Raw genomic sequence first — 16,965 nt, forward strand, 5'->3', positions numbered from 1 at the left:
GGCGTGAACGTGGGGGTGGGTGGTTGATTGGACAAGAGACAGCGGCGTAGATACGAGGAGCATCATAAGTGTCACACACCCTGTGGAAACTTCTTCTTCAATTCAACCACATATTTATGTAACAAATTCATACCATTCAAATCCATTTATTAAACTTTATTCAAATAAATTATATTTTTATTACGTACGTGAGCTCGAGTCCGGCATAAAAATATTTATACGACTCTCCACGATAGTATGATATTCGTATAAGCTCTCACGGTTTTGTTTTGGGCTTCCCCAAAAGGCCTCATACTAATAGAGATAGTATTCATCACTTGTAAACCCATGATCTTCCACTAAATTAGCCGATGTGGGACTCACTCCCAATAATAATCTTCAACCATCCTCCCCTCGAACAAAGTATATTAGAAGCCTTCTTTGAGGCTTATGGAGCTCTCGAACAACCTCTCCTTAATCGAGGCTCGACTCCTTTCTCTAGAGCCCTCGAACAAAGTATACCCTCTTATCGACACTTTTAGTCACTTTTGACTACACCTTTGAGGCTCGCAATTGTGGAGATCGGTGATTCCTAACATGGTATCAGAGTTAAGTTATGCTCTAAACTTAGCCATGAGAGATCGGTAACAGAGTCATGCCCTAAACTTAGCCATGACAATAGAATCTTTAAATATCGAACAAATAAGTTATATTAAAATAGAGTAATAACCTTAAATTTAAAGGTATTTTTGAAATAAAATATTACTATTTCCATCTATTATTAGATATTCTTAAAACTTTACCGGAAGTTGAAATGGTATTTCTTAGATTTTTAAGAGTATTTTTTATTAATTAAACTCATTTTATTTTATAATATTTATAGAATTAACTTTTCAAAATATATATTAAAATAGAGTAATAAATATTAATTCAATATTTAAAAATAAATAATTCAAATATCTAAACAAACCAGTTCAATATTGTATCTTAAATTTATTGTTTAATAAAAAATTTAATTTTAAAAAAAATAAATAATTTAAAAAAAATCCAACCAACCAACCAAGAACCAGGTTGTCACAACAGAATAATTTGGTAGAATTGTTTGACAGAAAAGAAATTTGAAAATTTGGTAGAATTTGGTATCTGTACATGTACAAGTGACCATTCAACACATGTATCTATTCATAATTTATACATGCATCTGTACATGTACAAGTGACCCTTTAACACATGTATCTACTAGTGACCCTTTCGACACAAAATTTGAAGAAAGCGGTGGGCTGGGTTGTGGGCAGTGCGCAACGGGCAGATTCCTCGTCAACGTGGCCGTCAAATTGCAAGCTTTATCTTATATATATATATATATATATATATATATATATATATATATATATATATATATATAGGTGGAGGTTTATGAAGCAGCAACGCTATAGGCTTTCACCGCCTTCTATATTATTTCGATAAACACGGCCAACAAATAATACCAAAAAGAAAAAAAAAAATAATAATAATAATAATGATGGTACACTGCAAATCCCAAATACCCAAGAACAGAGCATTTTAATTCATGGTCATGGGTTCGAGCCTATAAATTTGCAGACCGCATGGAATAAAAAAAGACCCAGCGACAGCCCATGGAGAGCAGCAGCAGCAGTAGTGCCAACAACGACAACGGTGAAGCCCTCGAAGCCACGCACCAGCACCGCTCCCGCTGCTGCTTCCAAGAATGGATGCAACTCCAGCACCAAGACCTAACCCTCCTCCTCGAATCCCTTCACAACACCACCCACAACGACGACCAATCCAGAACCCTCATCCGCAATTGCCTCGCGCACTTCGAGGATTACATAACCAATCGCAGGCGCCTGGCGGAGGAGGACGCCTTCCCATTCTTCGCACCCACATGGTGCACGTCTTTAGAGAATTCCTTGCTCTGGATTGCAGGGTGTCGGCCGTCGATTTTCATACGGTTGTTGTATGCGTTAAGTGGGTGTGAAGTGGATGCGAGGTTGGGCGAGTGGTTGGAAGGGATTAGAGGGGAGAGTGGGAACCACCATCATCTCCGTGTGGGGAATTTGTCGGCGAGTCAGATGGTGCGTGTGAATGGGCTGCATATGAGGACGGTGCGAGCAGAGGAGAGGCAGGGGAGGGAGATGGCGAGCTGTCAGGAGGAGCCGGCGGATGAGCCGATTGCGGTGATTGTGAATGAGATGGAGGGGATGGGGGAGGAGGTGGGGGAGGCGGCGGAGAGGGCTTTGAAGGAGCATGAGAGGGAGATGAGGAGGATGATGGAGAAGGCGGATGAGTTGAGGTTGAAGACGATTAAGGAGGTTATGGAGATTTTGGAGCCGGTTCAGGCGGTGGAGTTTTTGGTGGCGAGTAAGAAGCTTCAACTCTCGTTGCATCAATGGGGGAAACGCCGAGATGAGAGGCATGGAAGAAGATGTTGATTTTAATTTACATACATTTTGGTGTTTGTTTTGATTTCTTCTTACTTTTGTTGTTGTTGTTGTTGTGGGAAGAACTTGTTTGGTTGTGTTCTTAGTAAACGGTGGGTTCTTGCACATTAATTATTATGACATATGGGCTTGTCCATTTGCCAACACCGACTTGGTTTTGAAGTCTTTTGATCGGGGTGATTTGGGGTCGAAGAATGCACACACATATGTAAAGTGGAACTTAAAAATCGAGTCTATCCTATGATGTTGGCTCGTGTTGGCTCCATCTAGGTAGTGAGGCTCTCTTCGACTCCATGTTGACTCTTAAGGAACTTATTTAGCTCGAGTTGGACTTTTGGATGATTTCTTACCATTTTCGACTCTCTTAGGACTGTTTTGACCGTTGTAATAGTATGTATATTATGTTATAAATTTCATATAATTAATATTTAAAATATCATTTAATTTATACTATATACTATATTATCCTTAAAAGTGGATTTGGACTTTATTCTAAACCTTTGTATTGGAGCGTTTTGGGCTTGACCTAGTCTTTTTAAACAGGCTTAGATGGGCCGGCCCACTTACTATGAGGATGGAGCGTTTTGGGCTGGACCTAGTCTTTTTAAACAGGCTTAGATGGGCCGGCCCAGTTACTATGAGGATGGAGCGTTTTGGGCCGGCCCAGTTCTGATGAGTGGAGAATTTAAATAATGAATGAGAGAGAGAGGAGAGGTTTCTCCACGTTAGCTAAAAGCTAAAGTGGACGAGTCGTTTAGCTAATAGAGAGAAATCTATCATACTCCCTCTCTCGTTTCCTGTTTATATGGTCATTTCTCACACGCTATAATATGAACCAAGACATCTCAATCATGCAATATTAATGCATATTAAGACGAATCAAGTTTCATTTATGCAACAAAGACTTCAAGATACTTCAACTGCGGTTTCATTTATTCTTAAATGGTTACAAATCTACGATGGATAATTTAAAACTAGATTTACGGTGTTTCATTAATTATTTAAGTTTTGCTACTTTTTATTTCCTTTTAGTTACATTTATACCGTGGCTAAGGTTACAAACTCTTAAAATGCCTTCAGTAAAGTCGATATTTATTTTGAAATTATATAGAGCCATATATGTTATATTTGTAAATGAAACTTAGAAAATGCAGTAAAAAGAGCATGTATTTCTTTTAGTCAAGATAAATTTCTTTGCAATTCTATGTAGTTTAGATGACATGTTTACAGTCATTCAAGCCTGACATGATCAATCTTGCTTATGGAGTGATTCGAATCTCAAATAAGTGTTATTGCTTCGAGATGTTCGACCAACAAGGTAATCCGAATCTTACTTCTTTTGCAGTAATTCCTTATCATGCTGTGATCTCGTAAGTTAAATGAACATCTCTATAGGTAACCTTAAAATTGTAATAGTTGCCCTTGCCCTTGTTATTCCAACCATAATAATATTACTCTCACCTTTCAAAAGTGTTTCAAAACTACCTTCAAAGTACATATCAATTAGAATGTTGAACGAAAATATTGATATAGTAGACCGTAGTTCATTCAAACTTAACCTAGGCCAACTTTTTCATCACTATCACGTCGTCGAGGTCACCAACATCTCAATCTTTCATCCAACGCATTCCTATTCTCAGGGAACGTTCTAAACATTTTTGAAACAAATGGAGCAAAGTAGACAAGGATACATATAATCGACTATTCAGTGTAATGTAAGCAGAGAGTTCAGGAGAAAACACTGCCAAAAGAAGTAATGTACATAACTTAAAAAAGGGTTGGAACGAGCTAAACAAGTTGATACAACACAAGGACAAGGACAAGGACCAAGACAAGAACGACAAAAACAAGGACGAGGGTATAGCAGCAAAACTTGGAGGGGTTGTCTAATAAATCTAGTAAAAGGGGGGGAGTTTTTAACAAATTTATGTATTATTTCACTCCATTTGAGATGTATTTTTGTGTATTAGAATGTTACATCCCAAAGTTTGATAAAATAAAGATTACACAACCAAGTAAGTAACAAAGAAAAAGGAAAACAAAAAGCATCCCCCACTTCACAAACTCCAAATCCACACCCTTACTGATATATCAGCCATAAGCTATATAAGACATTGTGGGAAAAGAATTTGAATCAAATGAATAGTGAGGGGCTTTGCTTACATCAAAACAACAGAAAAATAAAAGGGAAAAGAAGAAAAACAAGAAAGGGGTTGGGTTTCCATGTGTTGATGAGGCTGAGAGACCAAAGCAAATGAACAGCACAGGGGAGAGCAGGAGGAGGATCCAGAGTTTGAAACAGGCTATCCTTTGTATTTAGATATTAACACACACACAAAAAGAAAAAAAAAAAAACATACTATACTTGCAACAATGGAGACAGAAGGAGACACGCCACTGCTGTTCTTCTTCTTCTTCTTTGTTTTCTTCTTTGTCGTTGTTGTTGTCGTTGTCATCGTCTTCGTCTTCTTCAAGTAGCCTCCACTGATAAGATCTCCAGTTCAGCCCACCAGAGGGGAGAAAGCCTTGGAACGGATTGGTCCGGTGACAATCCTATCACTTCTCTTAGTTTGGCAGCGATGTCTTTCATTGTTGGTCTCATCCTTGGATCTGATTTGATGCAATCTTGTATCACCTCACAGATCACGTCCAGCTCGTTGTTTTTGAACGATTTCAGACTTTGATCAATCATGTAGCTTATACTCCTCTTGTCATTTAGAAACTCTGAAGCCTGCAATGTTTATAAACAGATAAGAGTTGAGTAGGAGTTGTTGTTGTTGTTGTTTCAGTTTCTTGAGCGTTTGGAGTATATTCTGAACCTACCCAGTTCACAAGGGGCCCTTGTTCCTCTGTGTATGGCAGCTTTCCTGAGATGATTTCAAGCAACAATACTCCGAAACTGTACACGTTTGACTCTGGATCCGCGAGGGGCGGTAACTCAGAATGCTCGTTGTCGTGGTCGCCTGTGTTGTTATATTTCGATACCCCATTTGATAAGAAAATGATCTCTGCAATCTGCAGGATTATGGGAGATCATATGATATGAACGACGGTTTCGAATTATGATCAAATCAGGCAAATGGGAGTGTTTATATGTACCTTGGCAGCATAATCATCAGTTAAATAAATAGCTGTTGATGTGAGATTTGTATGTGCCACTGGGGGATTTAGATCATGATGCATATACTGAAGGCAATATGCTGTTCCCATAATTATCCTCATCCTTGAAGCCCAGTCAAGATGTTCAACTTCTTTAACTGATCAACAAAAGAGTTACATTTATGTTAGTATTATAAATTAGAGCCTCAAATACTGAAACGCCTTGCATTCCATAGTCGTTCTCTACCGTGCAGGTGCTCGAAAAGAGTTCCGTTTGGAGCGTACTCGAACACCATCATCCTAGTAAAGGGTTCTTCCTCCTCACAGTAGCCAAGAAGATTAACAAAATTCTTGTGGTTGATCCGTGACAATGTATCGATCTGCACCCAAAGCGAATTGGAGGAATAAGGTTTTAGTCGAATCTTCGAGATCCGTCGAGGGAGAGGGTGAAGGGAAAAGAAAACGAAAACCTTTTTCCGATAGGTTTGCTCCGAACTCTTTGACCAATCCTTAGAGGAAGTCACTGAGACTGATGCAACAGCAATTTCTACTCCACTTGATAGTGTTCCTTTGTAGATAGTGCTACAATCAAAAGTGTCAATAATGTTGCTGAAATCCTCACAGGCTACTTCCAATTCTGGTCGATTCAATTTCGGTGCACCTAGTAAGAAAAACGAACACAATTCAGTCCCCTCGGCACGAAAAGTAAACCAACTACGCGTAGTTATAGCTTTCTGGCACTCATGAATCAAAATACCTGTAATGAATGCTTTCTGCAACTGCCCACTCAATCCAGTCTTCCAAGGACCAATAGTCGTGACTCCTCGGCTTCGGCACATGCAGAAGATTATGGTAGCCAAAATAAGTGATAAAGATACACCTCCAATTATGATTGCATACTTCCAGAAATGTCCAGAAGGATTATCAATTCCATGAGTTGGCAGTGTATCCGAGGGTTGCGATGAGGTATTCTCTGGTAGAGGTTGGGAAAGAGGCGCTGGTTCGGGTGGAGGAGGTTCCTTTTTAGGTTTATTTGGTACAGCAGGGAAAGTACCACTACTTCTAGGACTTGTAACAGTATAGACCGAGTCCGAAGAGGGCAATACAATGCTAGAAGGAACAGCTGCAAGGTTGGTTGATTCATCGAGAAGCTTACGCCGATGAGTATTGACAAGATTCTGTACAGTGTCATCCACATCTTGTGGAACAGAACCTGCTTAAATTCATATCTTATAAGTAATCATTCCCCACTTTCAAGAATGGAAGTTTTCAAAAGTTCTGAACTCACTAGGGAGATTATCATCGTTATTTTCCTTAAGGTCAGACTGAGAGTCCTTCTCAAGCTTGAGCCTTGAAAGAGAAACAAACAATTTCAACAATCGAACAAGAAACGTTTCTGCTATAACAATGCAAGGGCGAGTTAAAAGACGAATCGTGTTCTATTACGTACAGTGAGTTTGGCATGGTGCTGAGGTATCGAACGTATGCGTTATCTTCACTTGCAGATGTATCTAAACTTTTCATATAGATGGGATTTCTCTGCCAGATGCTACCCCATTAAAGGAGCAGATAAAATGTTAACACGTCGAAGACTTTCAATGAACGTTCGACAAGTATAAGAAAAAGTCATTTGAATGAGAGTTCATACCAGTGCCCATGCTTTCTATTTACACTGCCACCTTCAACATCCCATAAAAATACAAGGTTATCATCGAACTGTAATTCGTACAGAGAGCTGAGATTCTGAAGCTCTGATGGGACACTGCCTTCAAATTCATTGTCACAAAGGAACCTGAGATTATGAACAGAGAACAAAATCAGTCCGTGATGCGGAGTTTGGGCGAACTCTCGATATAAAAACTATGTGTTGACGTTAAAGCTTACAAGTATTTTAGATTGGAGATCCTGCTTATTTCTGCAGGAATTGTTCCACTAAAGTTATTTTCCCTCAAATCCAACAACTCCAAATGTGTTAGTCCTTCGATTTCACGAGGAATGGTGCCATAGAAACCATTCTTATAGAGAATACTGTCAATGCATAAAGAGTTTTAAGTTAATGGGCCAAGTTCTTTAAAAGAATCACTTAATGATAGTAACACAAAAGCTTACAGCGATCGTAAATGAATAAGTCTCCCGAGTTCTGGGGTCAGAGTCCCTTTTAACATAAGGCCACTCAGATTCCTACGAGATGTCGAGATGAAACGTCAAAATTTCACTATCACATGGAATAAACAAAAGACATAATCTACCTAACCACAACATAGCATTATCGTCAACCTAAACAAAGATTTGAATCCACCCACCCATAGTTATCGAGCTCAAAACGAAACGAAACGAAACGAAACACAGTACTATTGAAACTCAGCACCATGAATAAAATCATCCATGGGGTTATTTTAAAGAGCTATATTAAGTATAACAAGATTGTTGAAAATGGAGAGCATACAGGGTGTGGACTTCACCACCAACGCAATGAATACGAGACCATCTGCAAGGATCATTCTCATTTGGATTCCAATCATCCAAAGCATCATGAGGATCATAAGTTACTTGAGAACGGAATGCCAACAACGCCAATCCTAAACTCGCGACAATGAAATCATCCACAAGGCATAGACATGAAATTAATCTCAATTTGTGAGGGGGAAAAACAAAGAAAAGGTAAAGAAAAGGTACAAAAACAAGATTTACCTTCATCATTAAGTGAGAAACAAACTTCAATACCGAAAACACCAATCAAAGCTAAGAAAGTTGAGAACCGAAATGCTATCGGGATACATCCATCCCCCATCGCTTGGTGATCACAATGCAGCAGAGGCCAATAGCCGCAGAGCTATGCAACAGACTACACAAAATCGCCAGGGTTTTCTATACAAACGACCTCGTTGCAAACACTCGTAACCAGAAACGAATATCGATTGGAACTTCGTATGGAATTAGGCTAAGCTAAGAAAAAACCTATGTTACAATTGCATTTGAATTCAAAAGGGCTGCCAGGACCAGCAACCGTATAAGGATTCCTCATCTTTGATTCTTAAATCAGTTCCACAATCCCTTTTCCGGTAAGAAGTTCATTACCCAGCTCAGCAAGACTAAATCCACAGAAATCCCTGAATATAATCCAATCTAAGCTCAAGCGTCAGAGATTTCACAAAATAAGATCAACAGAACAATGGATCATACAAAATTTTCAGAATAAGGGAATACCCTCCTCATCAAGCAAGCAAACAATATAAAATACAAAAGGAAGCGAATGAAAGAATGAGTAAATACCTTGAAGAATGGGAAGAAAAAAAGGTGCAGAAGAATCTGTCCGTATGGGATGCTGATCGAGATGTAAATTCTTTTTCTTTTTTTGTTTTTTGTTTTTTTGTATAAGGGTCGTCAAAATGTGGGGGAAAATGTAAAATTAGAAGCCCACAAAGAGAATGTGGTATGAATCTTTGTAAGGAAGAAGAAACGTAGGTGGGTGGATCTATTAAGCTACAGAAAAAAACAAGGAATGTTGAGACGAAAGGCAGCAAAGAAAAAGAAAGAAGGAGATGAAATATAATGAAGAAAGGTTTATTTTTCTATTACTGCCCCTTCAGGATGATCTCAGAGCACTTTCTCTTCGACCATCTTCTGGGTCTCTACCAGGTCTCTGTTTCTGTTTCCGTCTCTCTGTTTTTCTGTCTCTCTGTTTTTCTGTCTTCTGTTTCTCTCTCCTTACCAGCTTCTTGTTTTCCCTTTCTCCTCCACCTTTCTCTCTCCAATCCCTTTGCACCAAGCCGGGATGGATTTTTTTTCGTAAAAAAAAATCATCAAAATTAGTGAATAATTATATATAATTAAGAGGGACAATATTAATTTCTTTGGATGTGGCGTGGTTAAACCGTTGAGAGTTGAAAACACTATCCGTTTCTGTCATTCGGCGGCACAGAGACAGAGAGAGAGAGACAGAGAGAGAGAGTGGAAATCGATGATGAGTGGCTTAGAGGGTCCCCATTTCCGTCGTAAACGGACGCGCTTTCATCTTCATCTTCTTATTTTTAATTTAATTTGTTCCGTTGACCAAGCCTTCCTTTCTCTCTCCTTCCTTCCCTTCTTTTCGTGCCTGCCTCTCTCTCTCCCTCTCTCTTACCCAATCAATCTTCATTTCACAGCAAACTTACTATATTCCCTCGATAGATTATCTAGGACTTTCGTCCAACGACTGTGATTTTGCCACCTCTACATTCCCATTTTTTCTGTTCGTTTTCTCAAGAAAAACCAAAACAGAGCAAACCCCATCTCCAAAAATTACACCTTTTTTTCCCCTTTTATCAGAGCTATAAATGAAGGGTTGAGAATCGTGTATTGGGTTTGTTTTTTCTATAGGACCCATCTTCCAGAACCGGGAAAAAGTTACACCTTTTTCCCTTTATCAGAGCTGTAAAAAACAGAGTGTGAATCGTGTCAAACGAAACTGTAATTCTAAAGCATATTTGAAAGTTGGATAGGCTGCTGGAAGGTTGTCATTCAAGAACATTAAGTCAAACTTTTGGCTCTAGTAATTCCGGGCTTGTTGTTTGTCTCTATCAGGCTTACCAAAACCCAGAGCTCTGAAGATAAGAAAAAGACAGGTTATTGATGTCACAAATACAATCAAAGTCAGAAACTTGATGTAACGAAACTAAGTGCTCAATCAAGAAAAGAAAAAGAAAAAATTAAACCCATTTGAATTCGTTTTCTTGATCCTGACTTTGAAGGTTGCAGTGCAAGAAAGAAAGAAAAAAGAAAAGATATAGCATCCTGTTATGTCTCTATCCAAAATCTACACGTCTCTGTAGTTAAGAATTCATTATTGAGCTTTCAAACTCAACTTTTCTGAATACTTATATGTAAACCTTCCTATCATTTAAATAATCCTTGATTTTCTTGCTTGAATCATGGGTTGAAAAACTCAAATTTTATATTGCTGGGTTCAGAGAAACGTAGACATTGATGTTAAAAGGCATTACTTTTGAAGGGTAGATGGCTATGACTGTTAAAAAGTGAATGAAAATGCTTGAGAGTGACAGAGAAAAAGAGGGCTCAAACAACAGTTTATGAAGAAACTTTCATTCTCAGAAATTCATAAAATATATAACTTTTTACTTCAAATATACAGTGCAATTACCTCACATTTATGTTGATTCCTAGGCTGCTGTATACAGAATTCATTCTGTGAATATGAATGTTTCCTCCGCTATGCCCCTACATGTCTTCACATAAAGATCAGAAGACATAAAAGGAAAAGGGAGGCTCAAATCGTCTCCTAACTTGTTCAAAAAAATTTGAGGAAAGGAAGTACAAACCATGCTAATGTATGAACTTTTACACAAATCCAATCAATCAACCTGAGTGTTGAAATTCTCTGCTGTTGAGTGCTGTGAAACAGGAGAATTTAATTCCTGAAAAGACCGATAAACAAAGAGAATTAGTCGGTTTCTTTGGAAGCAACGAAGTTGTTACCATATATGTTTGAAAGTTCATGACATTACCTCGGAGTATCGAACATGATCGTGATGCGAATTTGTAGATTTTACAATGGTTTCCCACTTGGTGCTGGCTGATGTCCTAGGACACTGCAGCTTGTGATACAACTTGTTTCCAAGATTTGATCCAGCAAGTAACTTTTTCGAGGAAACCGAAGGGAGTGTACACCAGAGCCAAGACTCAGAAGGCGACTTTGGTAGAGGTGGAGGTTGAGAAGATATCACAGAAGTTACTTCGACACTTGCCGGATCTTCTACTTTTACTAGCTGAGAATTGGCCGTAGAGTATTCATCTTGATCAGCAGAGCCCACATTAGAGTATCCAGAAAGATCTTCTTTGTAAAGTCCATGTCCCATTTTGGAGTCATCATCAATGGCGTCTTTGTTTGTAGATTCTGCGGCTTCACGCTCCCGCTTCCCGTCTTCAATCAAAGTTAAGCACTTTACTAATGGGAAAGAAGGTTCTACAGTGATAGTTTCTTCTGTCACTCTGGTCTCAATTGTTGTTTCATTGTTCCAACTAGCATGATCAACCATTTCATTGGCATCCAAAAGGCTTGAATTCATTGGAGGAGTTAGTTCAACAACGCTTGCAGTATCTATGTAGAGTGTCTTCTCAATCAGGGCACTCGCCGTGTCAGCTCTATGTTTAGTTGCTTGAATGGATCGTCTATCACGAACGTTAGTCTTACCTTTAAAGTTGGAGATAGTCTCAACGTCTTTAGGAGCTACAAGCGACTGCTTTCTACTAGGAGACCATGATGCTTCATTCCGGAAGGGAGAAGCCATCCTCGAATGCCTAAAGGGAGAAGACGTACCTCTCATTTGCAGGTCGGTGGAGGAAGGAAAATGTTTTGGTTCACCAATCCACTTATTTTTTACCTCCTGCAGCTCAGGTGATCCAGCAGCATCCCAAGCATGCTGTAAGAAGTAAAATTTATCAGCAATTATACTTGTATAGGAAGCAAATGGGAAGAACAAAATTAAATGAAGAGTAACCTTGTTGATCTTTTGGCTATGTGAATGATGCATTGTTCTGCTCGATTCCCTAACTTCATTAGTGATAGAAATGGGCGACTCCGTCCTGATTCTCATCCCGGGCACAGGACTAAGAAAGCCCAAAGCGTTTTTGAAGCATATATTGGGTATTAGACCACAACCTCTAGCTGATATATTACCTGGATTGTCATATTCATCATCCACAGAGTCACTTTCTCCATCTACTTCATGTACTTCATCTCTGCAATACCGAAGTAACAGGGTAGACTCGAGTTGTTTAAGCGGAGACATCCTCCTATTCTCAGATGGCATCGTCTTAACTTGCCTACGTTGCTCAATTGCTATAGGTTGCTTCTTTAAGGAATACTTAGCAGGCTCCAAAACCATTGCCTTGGCAGCAGGTAAGAAGCGACTCATCATGAAATCTCGAGTTTGAGGATCTGTTTGGAAAGTTCGACCGTTGTATCCACTTAGACCACTCACACTACAGTTGTTAATAGAGAATGAACCAGTGAGGGACAGTGTCTCGCGTGCATCAGAGAAATCATCATCATCATCATTCTCAGATACCAAGCTCCTCGTCTCACTAGCTTTCGTCGACTCTAATCTAACAACAACAACGGCATTTGAAGAATTAGCTTCACACTCATTTTGATAACAAGCTTCCATTTCCAAAGCCCTCCCAAAGGAAAGTCCAGGACTAGAACAAGTCCTCTCAGGAGGCAGCTGAACCTCAGGTGAAGCTGAGCCACTACCATTCTTAGCTCTTCCTGGAATTTGCTCCCAATGGAAGGGAACTGCAACTGGTTCTGTTACTTCCTCTAAATTGAATGGCGGTCGAGAAACTCGAAAGCTACTCCGTCTACTAAGCTGGGAATCTTCAGGTTTCTTTTCATTCACTTCAACTAAAGAACTTGATGCCTTGGAAAATCGCCTCACAGACATTAGAGGTGCATTAAAATTGAGTTTTCTTTCCTCCATTGCGTCCCCAACCAACAAGAACAACGGGAACAAAATTTAACTACTGAAGTATGGCTGCAAGAATATGACACTAAGATTCACTAACACCGCAAATAAACCTAATCCGATAAACCCTTTTGCTAGCCTACGATTGCAAGTCTTCAGCAGTCAAACACAACCCAAATCAATGATCTAATATGAAAGAAAATTCATCCACAAACTTGAGAAAGAGGGTAATCCAGAAATTCCGATGAATCAAACATCCATATCCCCAAAATTAAGCGAACCCCAGATAAGAATGTGCAGTAACAACTCCCAAAAGTTAATCAAAACGCGAAAACAAACACAAATTAAACCCATACGAAAACAGAACAGCAGCACTTTTTACAGGAGAACCCAGCAAGAAAAAAGGGTTGATAAACGATGGCGTGTAGCAAGGGAAAATGAGTAATGGGAAAGTAAATTAAAAGGAAATCAGTGACTTATTGTGCGCCAAATTGAGCGTATCATCTTCATGTTGCTTTACGCCGATTGTGGCTTCAATTTGTCAGGCTCCCGCTGCTTTCAAAGCTCTTAGTGGGATCAGAAGAAGAAATACAGTTGAGGAACTTAAGAAGACCGATGAAAAGTGGAGGCAAAGCGGGAGAGAGAAGAATTGATAGCGCACTTTGTTGGCTGCGCGCTCCACGTACCTTTGTACGATCACTCTCCCTTCGGTTTACAATTTTGAGCCGTTCGTATGATCATTTATTCATTCCAATACAAATACAGAATGAATAATTGAATTTACTTTCATTTAAAGCTTTAAATTACCGTTAAAAAGCACCCTTCCAATACACCCTCCTTTCAAATATATATATATATATATTTTTTTTTTTAAAATTTTAAAATATTTAAAAAATAAGTTTGTTTTTTTTTTTTTTTTTTTAATATTTAACGATAGAACTGTCTTCAAAAATATGAAAAAGTAACATTAATATTCTTAATTTTTTTTAAAAAAAATTAAAATATCTTCTTTACGGTTAATATTCTCGAAATTACATAGAGAAATGATATATAAAATGTGAATAGTAAAATTTTTTTTAAAAAAATAAAATTTATAATATTGTTATAAAATATTAATGGATTTTCTAAATATGTTACTCCCATAAATGTAATTTTTTTACATTTTTTAAAAATTAAAGGGTATTATTTAAATTTTGAAATGTTAAAAATATTTTTAATATAGAATTCAAAATTTAGAAATATCTTTATTAATTTAATATAGTTAATTAATTAATAATTTTTTATTAATAATAAATTGCGCATTAATTAGCTAATAATATTTCAAATATATTTAATTAATTGAGATTAGTTAAATGAAGTTGGTAGAAAAACTATTTTTCAATGATATAACTAATTATTTATGGTTAGTATATTGCTTATTAAATTATATTTTCTTCTATTATTGACTAAATTTAATGGATTCAAATTAAATTTATAATTAATAATATAGGACTATAATTAATTAAAATTAATTAAGTATTCTATAATATAAAATAAATAATCTATATTTATTTAATTAATTTTCTGATAAAATTATAATAAATTAACGTAATTAAAGATATTTATTAAAATTGTTAATTACTTAATTTTAGCATTAGTTAAATTAAGTACAATTATTCATTTGTTAATAGTATTATAATCAACTCTTCAATTAAAATGATTATTTTATTATTGACTAATTATATTTTGAATACTTTGAATTAAATTTAATTATTTTATCATTTAATCTATTAAAATTATGTAAGGTTATTTACATTCATTTTATAAAATAAATACAAAAATAATTTATTGGGTTAACTTTTAATAATGATCTCTTATTCCCGAACATATTATTCTCGAGAATATATGAAACTTAAACCTTACTACTGTTAAGAAAAAAAATTACACAAACTACCCTTAAATTACGAGATTTGTTGCAACCAATTTGGATCGTAACAAAAGTTCCTTTTTAAATAATTATTAGATTACTTTTTATTTAATAGTGTTATAAATCATATGTAACGATCCAAATCCACCGCTAGCAGATATTGTCCTCTTTGAGATGTGATGTCCCACGTTGGTTGAGGAGGAGAACAAATCACCATTTATATGAGTGTGAAAACCTTCCCCTAGAAGACGCGTTTTAAAGCCTTGAGGAAAGTTCGAAAGAGAAAGCCCAAAGAGGACAATATCTACTAGCGGTGGATTTAGGCCGTTACATCGTATGCCTCCGAGTGATTATTATTGTCATAATATCAATATTCTAATTAATATTGTCATAATATCATAGGTCAACTCTATAGTCAACGGTCAACCGCGTTGAAATATTGAGCTAGTATGTCACTAATTATTCCTTTTGATTCTAATTTTAATATTCCTTTACCCTCTCCTTCCTGATTTCACCTCAATTTTCATTTAAAGAGACGAAATTATAACATTTTTATTAAATTAAACAGCAATTGCACCAATTTTAACTTAATTATATCTCCGAGATATAACGTGTTAGATGAACACGTTATAGTCCACTTTAAGCATAAGCTCTTATAGCTTTACTGGTTATTAGTCGATGCGGGACTTTCATCCAACACCTCCCCTTCATCGAGGCTCGACCTCTTTTCTTTTAGAGTCTTAGTCATTTTTTACTATATCTTCGAGGTGGAAGGCTCGACTCCTTTTCTTTTGGAGTCCTTTATTCGACATTTTGAGGATTCTATTGACTTGGCTAAATTTAGGGCATGACTCTAATACCATATTAGATGAACATGATTCTCCACGATGATATGATATTGTTCACTTTGAGCATAAGGCCTCATGTCTTTGTTTTGGGCTTCTCCAAAAGACCACGTACCAATGGAGATATTATTACTCATGATTATTCCCTAAATTAGCCGACGTGGGACTTTTCAGGATTGAACTCCTAATTTTAAATGTTTTTCAATTGTCATGAATGTTACGCATACTTGAAACTAATATTTAAACAACGAGACGTTTTGTATGCATTTTCGAACTTGATGATTTCGTGTAAAAATTAATTTGTATTTTTATAAATGAAAATGCATTAGGGTATTTTAATTGTGATATAATTTGGTTGAAAATGAAAAAAAGAATTAAAATAATTTAATATAGTTTTTAATTCATTAGAGAATTTGAAAGATGATAATGACAAGCTGGAAATTTCTAGATTAAAAAAAAAAAAAAAAAAAAAAAAAGCAACCGACCTAGCACAGGAAAGTGCAACCGAGCGAAGAGGCTGAGTCGCGGTTCAGCGAATGGTCTCAGCAACACGAGCCAACCACTTGAGGTTACATTTGATTATGGTATCAGCGAACAAAACGGTGTCTTCTTTGCTACTCCCCGACGGAACATCCACCACATACGACTCCACCACCACCGTCTTCCTTCCCCCACCCTCCTCCTCCGGCGCCACCTCATGTAAAGTGGTGGTGGAACGGTAATTGAGTAGCTGGTGGTCCCCGCCAATGATGGTAAAGACCATGAGATGGGCATCATCATCGAGGCGGTCGAGGCGCTCAACGCTAGTGTTGGCAGGCATGCCAGTGACGACGAGGAGCTCCCTTATGGTGCCGACACCACCGTCGCCATCGCGGATGATGCAGGACTTGACGAATTGCTTGTAGGCTTGGGGGTAGTCGAAGCGGCGGACGATGGACCAGACTAGAGGGAGAGGGGCGTGAACCAATTGAACCACGCGGGAGGTGCATTGGTTGGGGTAAAGAGTGGGGGAGTGGTAGAGGCGCAGCATTGAGTCTGTGGTTGCCTTGTTGCCACTTTGGATGCCGTTTTCGCTTCCGTTGCAATGCATCATTCCAACAACTCTGATGGATCAGTACCGTTTTGTTTTTATTTACTCAAATTAAGGTTTTTTTTTTAAAAAAATTTTATAAAAGATTGTGTTTTTGGTCGGTTAAGGTTTGGGGACAAAT

General features: G+C 37.6%; 4 protein-coding genes across 7 annotated transcripts; 1 reads left to right on the forward strand and 3 right to left on the reverse strand.

Annotated features, from left to right (window-relative positions):
• The first annotated feature begins 1,667 nt into the window (after positions 1–1,667).
• LOC111802133 (protein DELAY OF GERMINATION 1) lies at positions 1,668–2,783 on the forward strand. Its single transcript, XM_023686400.2, has one exon. It carries the CDS (start codon positions 1,713–1,715, stop codon positions 2,430–2,432), a length of 720 nt encoding a protein of 239 aa, XP_023542168.2. The 5' UTR covers positions 1,668–1,712; the 3' UTR covers positions 2,433–2,783.
• Positions 2,784–4,354: 1,571 nt separating this feature from the next.
• On the reverse strand, positions 4,355–8,367 carry LOC111801609 (protein MALE DISCOVERER 2). Its single transcript, XM_087126908.1, has 13 exons — positions 8,232–8,367; positions 7,987–8,119; positions 7,650–7,721; positions 7,425–7,568; positions 7,189–7,332; positions 6,991–7,089; positions 6,829–6,890; positions 6,298–6,753; positions 6,011–6,201; positions 5,788–5,920; positions 5,541–5,698; positions 5,265–5,456; positions 4,355–5,172 (listed from the first exon to the last, which is right to left on the reverse strand). Exons 1-13 carry the CDS (start codon positions 8,329–8,331, stop codon positions 4,912–4,914), a joined length of 2,145 nt encoding a protein of 714 aa, XP_086983034.1. The 5' UTR covers positions 8,332–8,367; the 3' UTR covers positions 4,355–4,911.
• Positions 8,368–8,587: 220 nt separating this feature from the next.
• LOC147791324 (transcription initiation factor TFIID subunit, putative (DUF688)) lies at positions 8,588–13,684 on the reverse strand. 4 transcript variants are annotated; one of them, XM_087126912.1, is made up of 5 exons: positions 12,038–13,684; positions 11,045–11,959; positions 10,859–10,954; positions 10,681–10,757; positions 8,588–8,650 (listed from the first exon to the last, which is right to left on the reverse strand). In XM_087126912.1, the coding sequence occupies exons 1-3, from the start codon at positions 13,016–13,018 to the stop codon at positions 10,892–10,894; spliced, it is 1,959 nt and encodes a 652-aa protein (XP_086983038.1). In that variant the 5' UTR covers positions 13,019–13,684; the 3' UTR covers positions 8,588–8,650; positions 10,681–10,757; positions 10,859–10,891. The 4 variants fall into 4 exon arrangements, with proteins under 4 accessions (XP_086983038.1, XP_086983037.1, XP_086983036.1 ...); XM_087126911.1 differs by lacking the exon at positions 8,588–8,650 and adding an exon at positions 8,879–10,123; XM_087126910.1 differs by lacking the exon at positions 8,588–8,650 and adding an exon at positions 8,879–10,123 and having other exon boundaries at positions 10,681–10,765.
• Positions 13,685–16,211: 2,527 nt separating this feature from the next.
• LOC111802655 (abscisic acid receptor PYL12-like) lies at positions 16,212–16,878 on the reverse strand. Its single transcript, XM_023687093.2, has one exon. It carries the CDS (start codon positions 16,845–16,847, stop codon positions 16,284–16,286), a length of 564 nt encoding a protein of 187 aa, XP_023542861.2. The 5' UTR covers positions 16,848–16,878; the 3' UTR covers positions 16,212–16,283.
• Positions 16,879–16,965: the final 87 nt, after the last annotated feature.

Source organism: Cucurbita pepo, chromosome 9, assembly GCF_057944985.1.
Source record: "Cucurbita pepo subsp. pepo isolate OVF chromosome 9, ASM5794498v1, whole genome shotgun sequence".
Classification (NCBI taxonomy): Eukaryota; Viridiplantae; Streptophyta; class Magnoliopsida; order Cucurbitales; family Cucurbitaceae; genus Cucurbita; species Cucurbita pepo.